The sequence below is a fragment of the Taudactylus pleione genome, unplaced genomic scaffold (assembly GCF_031769625.1).
Source record: "Taudactylus pleione unplaced genomic scaffold, aTauple2 ptg000016l, whole genome shotgun sequence".
Lineage (NCBI taxonomy): Eukaryota > Metazoa > Chordata > Amphibia > Anura > Myobatrachidae > Taudactylus > Taudactylus pleione.
In genome coordinates this window covers 46,393,471-46,406,807 of record NW_028284418.1, presented here as the reverse complement: position 1 = coordinate 46,406,807, position 13,337 = coordinate 46,393,471, and the positions used below count along the sequence as shown (strand labels likewise).

Here is a 13,337-nt window from a genome sequence, read left to right as displayed (position 1 = left end):
GGCTCCGTCCTGCTGGTCTGTCATGTGGTTTCCCAGCAGACCACATGACAGATTAGAAAAAAATATATATTTTTTTTTTTTCTTTTTCTAAACTTTCTTGTGCTCTGCTGGGGAACACACATGACAGACCAGCCTCCGGAGCCTGAGGACGGAGCAGAGCGCCGGAGGGACTCGCCGGGGGACCTGCACACGCTGATACAGGTAAGTGGATTCTGCTATTCGCCACCTCACAGTGGCGAATAGTAACTGCATCAAATTCCGAAAATTGATAATTTTCGGAATTTGATGAATACCACAATTTCCACATCCCCATACTAATGTATGGGGAGTGTGGAAATTAACGCAGGGGAACTTAGGCCCTCATTCAGAGCCGCTCGTTAGCGGCAGTACGCTCGTTCCGAGCGATGTTTGCACATCTGCGCATGCGTACGGTTTTTAGTACGCATGCGCGAACCAGTCAGTGCGAACAAAAATCGTTTGTACGCTATATAGCGAGTGCCTGCTATTTTGAGTGACAGAATGAGGCGTATGTGGGTGGTAACAGGGGAAGGTGCTTGAAAATGGGGAGTGGAGATCCGAACGCAGGCGTGCTTAAAGGTCAAAACGGGCGTATTATGGGTGTGCATAATTAATACAGCAGCGTCATTGACCACGTCACTGGGTTATTTTATAGCCAGAACTGCTCGCAAATTTGTGGTAGCAAACACCAACCACAAGAATAGCGAGCAGTTCATACGCTGGTCGATGTACTCGATTAATCTAATAAATAGCGGACATGACGTATGGTGCGAGCGGCCAGGGGGCGTTTTTAACAAATAAACGAGCGTATGTTTTGCTCGCTCGTTCAGACTTAGAGGTGTGAACAGACTGCAATTTGCGAACGGATCATTTGAATAGCCACCCCTTGTTTTTGAACGAACGACCGCAAATAGCGAACGGCTCTGAATCAGGGCCTTAGCAAGGAGATATCTGTGATATCTCCTGTGTTAAGTCTGTTCATGAATACCAAAATAACGTTATTTAAGGAAAATGTCCTTAAAACGTTATTTTAGTGTTGATGAATAGGCCCCTTAGTGCTTATAGTGTGCACCTGCTTCTCTGTCCCCTTCTTTTCTGCTGTAGAACTACAGGTCTCAGCATGGTAGAACCTATTATCATGTTGCCAACTAAGGGAAATTTGACTGTGCAGTGTAGGTGCACTCATGTGGTGAGTTAGTGACTGATGCACACAATACTGTGCAGTGTAGGTGCACTCATGTGGTGAGTTAGTGACTGCTGTACACAATACTGTGCAGTGTAGGTGCACTCAGGTGGTGAGTTAGTGACTGATGTACACAGTACTGTGTAGTGTAGGAGCACTCAGGTGGTGAGTTAGTGACTGATGTACACAATACTGTGCAGTGTAGGTGCACTCATGTGGTGAGTTAGTGACTGCTGTACACAATACTTTGCAGTGTAGGTGCACTCATGTGGTGAGTTAGTGACTGATGTACACAATACTGTGCAGTGTAGGTGCACTCATGTGGTGAGTTAGTGACTGATGTACACAATACTGTGCAGTGTAGGTGCACTCATGTGGTGAGTTAGTGACTGATGTACACAATACTGTGCAGTGTAGGTGCACTCATGTGGTGAGTTAGTGACTGCTGTACACAATACTGTGCAGAGTAGGTGCACTCATGTGGTGAGTTAGTGACTGATGTACACAATACTGTGCAGTGTAGGTGCACTCAGGTGGTGAGTTAGTGACTGATGTACACAATACTGTGCAGTGTAGGAGCACTCAGGTGCTGAGTTAGTGACTGATGTACACAATACTGTGTAGTGTAGGAGCACTCAGGTGGTGAGTTAGTGACTGATGTACACAATACTGTGCAGTGTAGGTGCACTCATGTGGTGAGTTAGTGACTGCTGTACACAATACTGTGCAGTGTAGGTGCACTCATGTGGTGAGTTAGTGACTGCTGTACACAATACTGTGCAGTGTAGGTGCACTCATGTGGTGAGTTAGTGACTGCTGTACACAATACTGTGCAGTGTAGGTGCACTCATGTGGTGAGTTAGTGACTGATGCACACAATACTGTGCAGTGTAGGTGCACTCATGTGGTGAGTTAGTGACTGCTGTACACAATACTGTGCAGTGTAGGTGCACTCATGTGGTGAGTTAGTGACTGATGCACACAATACTGTGCAGTGTAGGTGCACTCATGTGGTGAGTTAGTGACTGCTGTACACAATACTGTGCAGTGTAGGTGCACTCATGTGGTGAGTTAGTGACTGATGCACACAATACTGTGCAGTATAGGTGCACTCATGTGGTGAGTTAGTGACTGATGTACACAATACTGTGCAGTGTAGGTGCACTCATGTGGTGAGTTAGTGACTGATGTACACAATACTGTGCAGAGTAGGTGCACTCATGTGGTGAGTTAGTGACTGCTGTACACAATACTGTGCAGTGTAGGTGCACTCATGTGGTGAGTTAGTGACTGCTGTAAACAATACTGTGCAGAGTAGGTGCACTCATGTGGTGAGTTAGTGACTGCTGTACACAATACTGTGCAGAGTAGGTGCACTCATGTGGTGAGTAGTGACTGATGCAGCGGCCCAGGGAGTTCTGAATGCCTCTAATCCTGCCCTGATTTAGAGGACCATACAGTGAGGTCCTTTCAGCTGCTCCAATAGGAACTCAGTAGAGCTGCCTTTTGTAAGCCCCAGCAAAACCTTGAAAACTAAGTTTCAGCTACCAGAGCAATGATGTAGTGCAGCGACTTCCAGCGCCCAGAGATCAGTACCAGCAAAATTTGAGCACAGCGAGGAACTTTAGGATCATTTATAAGTGTTTGAGATTACTTGCAGACTCCATAATCTGCAGGACAGGCTCTGTAGTATCCACAATGCAGGGATGTGCAGTGGAGACACATGCTCCAGCAGCGAGAAAACCACCAGCGAACCTGCGTAACATGAGGGTAATTCAGATATCCGATGTTAACGCGAATGATCCGATGGCTGCGTCCTTGTATCATTTCTACTAGACGCCTACTGTTGCTTTTGCATATGTCAGGATTGCTGCTGCGTTCAAAGACACTGAAGTGATGCTAAATCTGTCCACATCAGAATCATGCCCAAAGGATGGCAGCGTAGTGCATGGACATATAGCTGGATATGCTATAGGGCTGTGTCCCTGGGGTCTCAAACCTATACCCTGGAGAAAAAGCTTGACTTGGGATGGCTCCAGTAACAAAACCTTCGAAGGTTGGGCACAGATCAAAAGTTAGGCCACCAAGGAGTTAAATGAGTTTCATGGCTGGAAGATAATACCCTGCCACTATAGTTAAAGGTTCATGTTAATCTTCGTAAATAGACAACGTGATCAGCCTTGATTGGTAACGGACCAGAGACTGTTTATGAACAGTAACCTTGTATATAAAAATAGCTTGTGTCCATGTAAATCTGTACATTGCTGTGAGATATATATATATATATATATATATATATATATATATATATAGAGTCCAGAGGGTCCGGCACTCCTCCAACAAAGACAACTGACTGGTGCCCTCACAGACGGCTGTCCTTTGTCCTTGCAACCCCGGGAAACATATATTTCCAGTGAGTGCGGCACTCAGAATAATAAAGACACTACGCCAGCCTGTGTGTCTACACACTAGTAATAGGGACATGATGTGTGCTGGGTCACCATGATCCCCCTCTGTTCTGCTCCGCCTCCTCGTGAAAACCTACCCGAGACCGTCCAGTTGCTGCAGTGGGTGCTGTGGGAGGGGAGGGGGCACCACGGCTCCCACTGATTCATAGGTGGACTCTAATCTTGTTGCTCATTCATCTTTGTACGCAGCGGATCTGAGAAGATATGCAAATGTCGCAGCCACCATCTTTTGTACAGAGATACTCAGCACCGGTTTGTCAGATTCGTCCATAGCGTACAAAGGCGCACAACTGGATGAACATCGGTCACACCATCGGAACGCTGAGCAATCCTAAGGACCAAAACAGTTGCGACACGCCTGCGGTTTTATAGTCACCCCCCTTACCTCTCACAGATAGCCACTGTCTGTCAATCACTCTGCGTCCTAATCCAAGCTTTAACGGCAGTCGCAAGACCGTCTGGGCGCATATGCAATGCGACTCAGACACATGCACAGTAGACAAAACATTGGCCAACTACGAATTGGGTCCACCTATGAATCAGACCCTACTGCATGTGTGCCCAGAACCTTAGTAAGTATATTATTTTTTAAAACTGTACTTACTTTAGGGACTGTGCTTTAAAGTCAAACTTTGCTCTTGCTTGTGTCATCTACGAACAAGATAAAAGGAATTAAACATTTAAAGTAATAGTTACAATAGTTTAGTAAGAGTCAATGTAAACTGAAGAATATATAAATGATAGAAATTTAGTCCGACAGGAGCTGAATTAGTTGGGTGCTCAATGCTACTGGCAGTTAGTACAGTCAGAAAGAAAACTCTTCTGGACAAATTAGCTTTACTTGAGACGCAGCTCATTAAATATTAATACGCAATTAAAATATTATAAAGCATTAAGCAAATTAGATTTTTTTTTTTCATCAGTTGCTTTTCTATGAATATTTTCAGGAGATAATTAATCAGAGTAGTTATGCAGAAGCTTTCATCTGTACAATTTACATACTAATGTCACAACGCATACATGTATCTACATTTCTGCTTTCTTACAGTAGCCCCTGGATATAACAAAGTCTCAGCAAATTCTAGTAATTAAAATGTAGTTTTTTTTAAAAGACATTCAGCACAAATGCCTCTTAATTTGAAATAGACCATAACTAATGCCTATAATTTCACTATTTTACTCTAGTGCAATGTATAAACTCATTTTCAATAGTGGTATAAGCAGGACTTGGTCTCAAAGCTTTGGGTTAAGTCACATGGAAATGATCTCAATATTATTGCATCAAAAACACAACTTGATTCAACTCCTGAGGAACTATTTTTGCATTATAAAAAAAAAACCCACTGCAAACCACCCACATATAATTATTGGGAAAGCATCAATAGTTTTACCTTTTCACTTTCCAAAGAAAATAATGATCATATCTTTATATTTTAAATTCAAAGGCTCTGATGTCATATCTATTTCCCGTAATGTCATAAGTCCCCACTCTGCAGCAGAGAGTTTCATATCACTAAGCACACAATGAATTTCCAATCATAGTGAAACTAGTGACAGACAATTCATTTCAATGTTTGTTTTAATTTATTAGGACACAACAGGCAGATTTAATGATGCTTTCCCCTTATTTATGAAATTACCATTGACATATACATTTTAATGTTGTGCATTAAATTATAAATAATTGAACCTTCGCTTTATTTGAATATACATATTTTAGTAAATGTATTGCTTTGTTGTGTAGTTCTTCTATATTATATTATGTATTAACTTATTACTGCCTGCTGTTAAAACTAATGCTGTGTTTTGCCTTGCGCAGGCAGCCATTTTCATTAGTGAGACTATAAATGATCAATTTACAAGTAACCAGTTACACCACAGAGCTACTTCATATAGTGATTCTCTTTAATTCACAAAATGGCTGCCACCACTGTCCAATGCAGCAGGTGTACTTCAAAAAATTCTCCACAAAATGAATACTACATAAATATGTACTCCCTGAAGAAATAGGTCCAATTATATATATATATTTTCACACAACGTTGTTAAATATATATTGATGAAAGGAATCATTTGATTAGTCTTTACCAAACTGATATCCTGATCAAAAATCATAATATTTGATTTTGAACAGGGAATTAATTTGTTTGCAGTCATAATTATTTTTAGTCATCACAAGTTTGTTAGTAGCTTATTTTAAGATGAAACATGCTTTTTTGTCTAACAGAAAAATAAAGTAAAAGATTGTGAAATAACACAAAATACATTGTATATCTACAAAATTGTAAATATCGTATGCATGCAATGAGCACCACTGTCCCCAGCCAACATGCTCCTACAAAGCGCTTGTCACCTCTGTTCCTCTACCAGCCAAATTAGATAGAAAGCAAATAAATGAAAAGCTGATGGGCGGCATTCTCTAGATGACTAATGATTGGCTACATTTAATGGATGTAAGTGGAAGATATATTGCTTTGAGGTAAGCAGCAGACTAATGTTAACAAGAACAGACCTCAGACCGAGATCTCCTTTTTGATGAATCGTCTACATTAAGGAGGTCTCCAAATCGCTCATTAGTGATAAACTGGTGATGTGATGGGACAATCCCAGTATGTCTCCTAGCAGCAATATCAGCTTCTTCTTGCTCTCGTTTAAGTCTTCGCTGATCCTCTAAAAGTTTCTAAGATAAAAATGACGTTATTGGGCTTGTGAATAACCTGCCTGTCAGTATGAGCACGGGCAACAGAATAAGCATCCATCAATCAGAAGATAACCTTATTATTAATCAATGCTGTAACAATAGTGTTATTACATTGGTTAATTGACAGTGAATAATATTCCAGTTATCACAATATTCTAGCTATGATTATGCATTTGAGAGAAGGGATTGGTTATCAGAATTATCAACATTATTATGCGATCACAGGTTACCATTACAATTTAGACACAATATTATTGTCTACACCAATGGTTCCCAAAGTCGGTCCTTAAGGCACCCTAATACAGGTTTTAAGGATATGCATACTTAAGCACCTAAGTCAGTTTGATTATACCATCTATACATAAGCATGGATATCTTTAAAACCTGGACTATTAGGGTGCCTTGAGGACCGAGTTTGGGAACCCCTGGCCTACACGACTCTTTAATAGCCAATAAAGCAGCCATGGAGAGGGGGGGTGGCCATTCAATGATGTACGGTCGCGTTTTGTATGTCACCGAGAATTATCATAGAACATCATCGCTAATTTGCTTACGCAACCCTTATGTGCCGCCATTATGAACGTTCCATCACCACAACGCCTGCAATAGAAGCCACAGATAAACCTAATATTTGGCTTGTACATATCACCGTGTAACTTTCCTAAATATATTATTTTTTCTTACTAGCTTCCTTATGTCATGTAACAGTTATTTACATCATTGCCCTGGGACAAGACAAAAATTACATCCGGAGATTAGCTTTGTGTAGTGTCCGAAAGCATCAAAAATAAGCTAGTAAGGGCCAGAATGAAGCAAGAAAGAAAATACAGTGCATTTAGTAGAAGTTGCAGGAAGACATTCACAAGCCAAGAAATGTAACTCATCTGAAGGTGGAAACCTCATTTAAGGCATTCACTGGCTCAATCAAGAGGTGCATAGACCTTGCTTTGAAATACAATGTCAGCTTCATGTAACCCTGGACAAGTCTTCTTGTGTCCATATTTTATTTTATTTGTGGAAACTATTCCTTTTTCAAAGCACCAACTGGCAGTATAAACATTTCTATAATTACTTTAAAGTTTTGTCCACCCTAGTGAAATGTTTGTTGACTTTGTATGAGTGGTTCTCAGCCTCACCCCCCTTCTACCAATGCCATAAGAGATGGTGTGCTTTTTTAGCCCAAGTTAAAACAGCTGCATATATAACATCCCTGTGGCTCTAGTAAGGGGGCACTTTAGGAAAATAGGTGGTATTGCAGCTTTAAGGCCAACTGTCAAACTACAGTCTTGAAATGTTTTGCTATTGTAACTCTACCTCAACCATGGGCAAACAAGGAGTAAAGGGCCATTTATGAACCATAAAATCTGTGAACCTGCAATGCTTCTTTATGTACGCTAGTGTGTTTACTTGATGTTAAATGGGAATGCCAATTTCACAGCATTTAAATATACCTCTGTAAAATCAACCTGGATCTACTTTTGTGGATTCTCTGAAAAATGTGCATGGTCTAAAAGCTGAAACGTCAAAGTCACCCTACTGCCTCGTCCACTTTTATAAATATCGACATTTGTCTCCTAAATTTCGGTCTGGTTTGAGCATAAGTTAAATCAAACTCAGCAGATATCACCCTAAACCTATCCATTTCCTGCCTTCAGTTGGTGCAATTTTTGCACATCCATAGATGCCACCATTTTTGGCCTACAAAAACATGCATTGCCTTCTAAAACTATGTGTGATTGTGCAACAGTAAGATTGGCATTGCAAAAGAATATATGTGATGCCGTTTCACTTCTGTGGCGCATAAATGACCCTTAGGGAGCAATTAAATGAAATCTTAAGACAAAAAGGTGTAGTAGAGCGCTCCCCAAATCAAGGTATAGAGAGAAATACAGTCTCAAAAGTCCAAATCAATCTCAGTGAAAAAGGGTCCTCATCTTGACCTTCAAGAAACAGAAGGAAACATTTTTTGTGTGGTAATTAAGGAGAATCCAGGGAGCAAGGAATACTGGAACTACTCACATGTTGCATGTAAGAAATCCTCATCAGTCAAATTCCTCTTTAAAATAGTCCAGATGCCTTAAATAAAAAAAACAGGGGTAGCTCCTTATAGTGTTGTATTTTTCAGTGAAACATTAGTGACAAAACATATAAAATGCTACAATAATACAACAAAAAATATCCACCAAAGGCTGGTGAGAAGGCGTGCCGGATAGTCAATGGTAAATACCTTATTTCAAGAGCTTAACCACTAACGCGTTTCGATTGCTTTAGTCTTTTTCAAGGTGTCGACACCTTGAAAAAGACTCAAGCAATCAAAACACGTTGGTGGATAAACAGGTGAAGGAGACTGGGAGATTGAGAAAGGAGTCATAATTCTGAGGACCTCCTGTTGTTTTCCCAGGGATGGAGAGTCCAGTACCATCTATGAAATATGTCTTCTCAACAACCATGGGTGGTTATTTTAATATTTTTGTTGTATTATTGTTGCATTTTATATGTTTTTCCCTTATGTCTCATTAAATAAACTATTCTATAAGGAGCTAGACCTTGTTTTTTGTTTGAGGCATCTGGTTCGTTCTAAAGGGGAATCTGACTGATGATGATTTCTTATATGCATGTAGACAAGAAAGCAAATTGTGAGTAATGTCAGTATTGCTTACTCCCTGGAATCCCTTTAACTCTGCTGTTAACATCCAGAGCAGTGTTCCAGCCGTAAGAAACGTTTACCATCTAGCAGCCTCTGTCTTCTTCCAGGTCATCTCGGCACCAGTGCCGTACCTCGGCCCTCAAGGCCACCCCTCGGCACCAGTGCCGCACCTCGGCCCTCAAGGCCACACCTCGCCACAGTGTCGCACCTCGGTGCTCAAGGTCGCATCTCGGCTCTCACAGCTGCACCTCGGCACCAGTGTCGCATCTGGGCCCTCAAGACCGCACCCCGGCTCTCAAAGCCGCATCTTGTCACCGGTGCCACACCTTGGCTCTCAAAGCAACAATTTGCCTTCCTAAGCAGCATCCGGCCACCAAAGCCATACATCGGCCAATTTAGCCTTGCCATCTGAACCATCATCAGCCGCATAAGATCTTGTGGTCATCAGGTTCACTGTGTAAGCCCCTACTATACAGAGTTTAAGATCAGGCAGCCAACCAAGTACCGGTGATTGTGACCAGCTCTAAGTGAACAGTGGGTGGCTGTTATTGGCAGAAGACCTCGCCAGCGTGACTCTAGGGGGTAAATTTACTAATGTGATCATTTTTAGAAGTGAATTTTTAAAAGAGATGTTGCCCATAGCAACCAAGGGTTATGTCAATCCCCATGTCTTGGACAATACATTCTGTAATATATACCATTAAAGACACTATATACTTGTAGTATATAAAGATTGTAAAGTGGGATCCACAAAAACAACAAAAAAAACATTATGGTTGGTAGACTACCATTTAAACATACAACCCACTAAGCAGTTGGGTTAGCAGTCTGGATAACACATTGTGGCATTTGGGCATTATATTTTCTACCTGTTCTCCAGCATAATAGGCCACACCTCACTCACAATTTAGACTAACAAAGTATGTGGAACAGGTGCACTGAGCAATTTTGGGATTACGGCCTCTAACCTAATGATTAATGGGCAGGAGGATATAATTACATGATGTCATATTATGGAATTCATAATAGCAGCCTACATGTCAATTCCTCATGTACATAGCTTTAGGTCTTCCTCCCCAGAAATAATCTATAGAAATTAAAACTTTAGGAATGTAAACTATACAATATACATATATATATATATATATATATATATATATATATATATATACATACATACATACATACATACATACATACACACACAGTATATATATATATATATATACTAGGGGTGTGCACCGGCCACTTTTCGTGTTTTGTGTTTTGGTTTTGGATCTGGATCTTTCTTCGTGTTTTGGATCTGGATTGGTTTTGCCAAAACCACCCTTCCGTGTTTTGGGTTCTGGGTTTTGTGTTTTGGATCTGTATTTTTTTGAAAAAAAGCATAAAAACAGCTAAAATCACAGAATTTGTAGGTTTTTCTGCTCCTATGCTATTATTAACCTCAATAACCTTAATTTCCACTCATTTCCAGTCTATTCTGAACACCTCACACCTCACAATAGTGTTTTTATGTCCAAAAGGTTGCACCGAGGTAGCTGGATGACTATGCTAAGCGACACGAGTGGGCGGCACAAACACGTGACCCATCTAGGAGTGACACTGCAGTGGCAGGCAGGATGGCAGTTAGAAAAACTAGGCCCCAAACTGTACATAATGCAAAGAAAAAAAGAGGTGCAAGATGGAATTGTCCTTGGGCCCTCCCACCCACCCTTATGTTGTATAAACAGGACATGCACACTTTAACAAATCAATCATTTCAGCGCCAGGGTCTGCCACACAACTGTGGCTGAAATGATTGGTTCGTTTGGGCCCCCACAAAACAAGCTGGCAATTAATGTGTCCCTGCACAAACTGGCTCTACGGAGGCAAGATGTCATCCTCATCCTCCTCATCCACCGATTCCTCACCCTCTTCAGTGTGTACATCCTCATCCTCACAAAGTATTAACTCGTCCCCACTTGAATCCACCACCACAGGTCCCTCTGTACCTTCTGGAGGCTGGTCTCCCTGGAAGAGCTGATAATTCATTTTGATGAACATCATCTTCTCCACATTCTGTGGAAGCAACCTCCTACGCCTTTCGCTGACAAGGTTCCCGGCTGCACTAAACACTCTTTCGGAGTACACACTGGAGGGGGGGCAACTCAGGTAAAATAGAGCCAGTTTGTACAGGGGCCTCCAAATTGCCTCTTTTTCCTGCCAGTACAGGTATGGACTGTCTGACATGCCTACTTGGATGCTGTCACCGATGTAATCCTCCACCATTCTGTCAATGGTGACAGTATCATATGCAGTGACAGTAGACATGTCAGAAATTGTTGCCAGGTCCTTCAGTCCGGACCAGATGTCCAAACTTGGTCCTGCCTGCCCTGCATCACCGCCAGCGGGTTGCTTAGGATACCTAAGTTTTTTCCTGGCAGCCCCAGTTGCGGGAGAAAATGAAGAAGGAGCCGTTGACGTGTCACGTTCCGCTTCAGCTGACAGTGTGTTCACCAGCAGGTCTTTGCACCTCTGCAGGCTTGTGTCGGCCGGAAAGAGAGACACCACATAGGCTTTAAACCTAGGATCGAGCACGGTGGCCAAAATGTAGTGGTCTGATTTCAACAGATTGACCACCCTGGAATCCTGGCAAAGCGAATGAAGGGCTTCATCCACAAGTCCCACATGCCGAGCGGAATCGCTCCGTCTTAGCTCCTCCTTCACTTTCTCCAGCTGCTTCTGCAAAAGCCTGATGAGGGGAATGACCTGACTCAAGCTGGCAGTGTCTGAACTGACTTCACGTGTGGCAAGTTCGAAGGGCTGAAGAACCTTGCACAACACGGAAATCATTCTCCACTGCGCTTGAGTCAGGTGCATACCCCCTCCTTTGCCTATGTCATAGGTGGATGTATAGGCTTGTATGGCCTTTTGCTGCTCCTCCATCCTCTGAAGCATATAGAGGGTTGAGTTCCACCGCGTCACAACCTCTTGCTTCAGGTGATGGCGGGGCAGGTTCAAGAGTGTTTGCTGGCGCTCCAGTCTTCGGCACGCAGTCGCTGAATGGCGAAAGTGGCCAGAAATTTTTCGGGCCACCCAAAGCGTCTCCTGCACGCCCCTGTCGCTTTTCAGAAAATTCTGCACCACCAAGTTTATTGTGTGAGCAAAACATGGGACGTGCTGGAATTTGCCCAGATGTAATGCCCGCACAATATTGGTGGCGTTGTCAGATATCACAAATCCCCAGGAGAGTCTAAGTGGGGTAAGCCACTGGGCGATGATTTCCCTCAGTTTCTCTAAGAGGTTGTCGGCGGTGTGCCTCTTACTGAAACCGGTGATACACAGCGTAGCCTGCCTTGTAACGAGCTGGCGTTTCTGAGATGCTGCTACTGGTGACGCTGCTGCTGTTGCTGCGTAAGGTGATACATCTACCCAGTGGGCTGTCACAGTCATATAGTCCTTAGTCTGCCCTGTTCCACTTGTCCACATGTCCGTGGTTAAGTGGACATTGTGTACAACGGCATTTTTCAGGACACTGAGGACACTTTTTCTGACGTTTCTGTACAGTCTCGGTATCGCCTGCCTAGTGAAGTGGAATCTAGACGGGATTTGGAACCGGGGACACACTACCTCCATCAATTGTCTAAATCCCACTGCACTAATGGCGGATACCGGACGCACGTCTAACACCAACATAGCAGTCAAGGCCTCAGTTATACGTTTTGCTTCAGGATGACTGCTGTCGTACTTCATCCTCCTCGCTAAGGACTGTTGGAGGGTCAATTGTTTAGTAAAAGTAGTGGTGTTCCTACTTCCTCTCTGGGATGATGAACGACTCCCAGCAGCAGCAGCAACAGCAGCAGCGGCAGCAGTAGGCGTAGCAATGCAGGATCCTCCGGAGGAATCCCGATAGGAGAGTCAGTCATGCCAGTGATATGGCCTGCAGGACTACTTCCGATCCTGACTAAGGAGGAAATTGACGAGGAGGGAGTTGACGGTGTGGTTTGCAGGCGCTTGGATACAACAGGACAACGGGATTTAGGTGTCCCTGGACTGCTTACGGTCTGAGCCAAAGTTTCTGAACTTGACAGTAACTTTTTATGAACGCGCTGCAGGTGCCGTATAAGGGAGGATGTTCCTAGGTGGTTGACGTCCCTACCCCTACTTATTTCACCTTTACATATGGTACATATGGCAAGACAGTTGTTGTCCGGATTTGGATAGAAATATTGCCAGACCAAAGAGGTGGAATGTTTGGTCTTCTGCCCAGGCATGACCGTGATGGGCTTTTTCATCCCACGGACAACAACTGTCTCCCCCGGAGCCTGATTTAAACAA

General features: G+C 42.9%; 1 protein-coding gene across 19 annotated transcripts in view; it reads right to left on the bottom strand.

The window, feature by feature from the left end:
* The window catches only part of SORBS1 (sorbin and SH3 domain containing 1), a 434,665-nt gene that overhangs the window by 22,106 nt on the left and 399,222 nt on the right, over positions 1-13,337 (bottom strand). For 18 of the 19 annotated variants that reach the window (XM_088475931.1, XM_088475933.1, XM_088475925.1 and 15 more), the window contains 2 exons: positions 6,182-6,349; positions 4,274-4,320 (listed from right to left, as the gene is read on the bottom strand). In XM_088475931.1, the coding sequence (XP_088332057.1) occupies positions 4,274-4,320; positions 6,182-6,349 (215 nt within the window). The remainder of the gene's footprint in view (positions 1-4,273; positions 4,321-6,181; positions 6,350-13,337) is intronic. The other variant, XM_088475976.1, reaches the window with a different exon arrangement.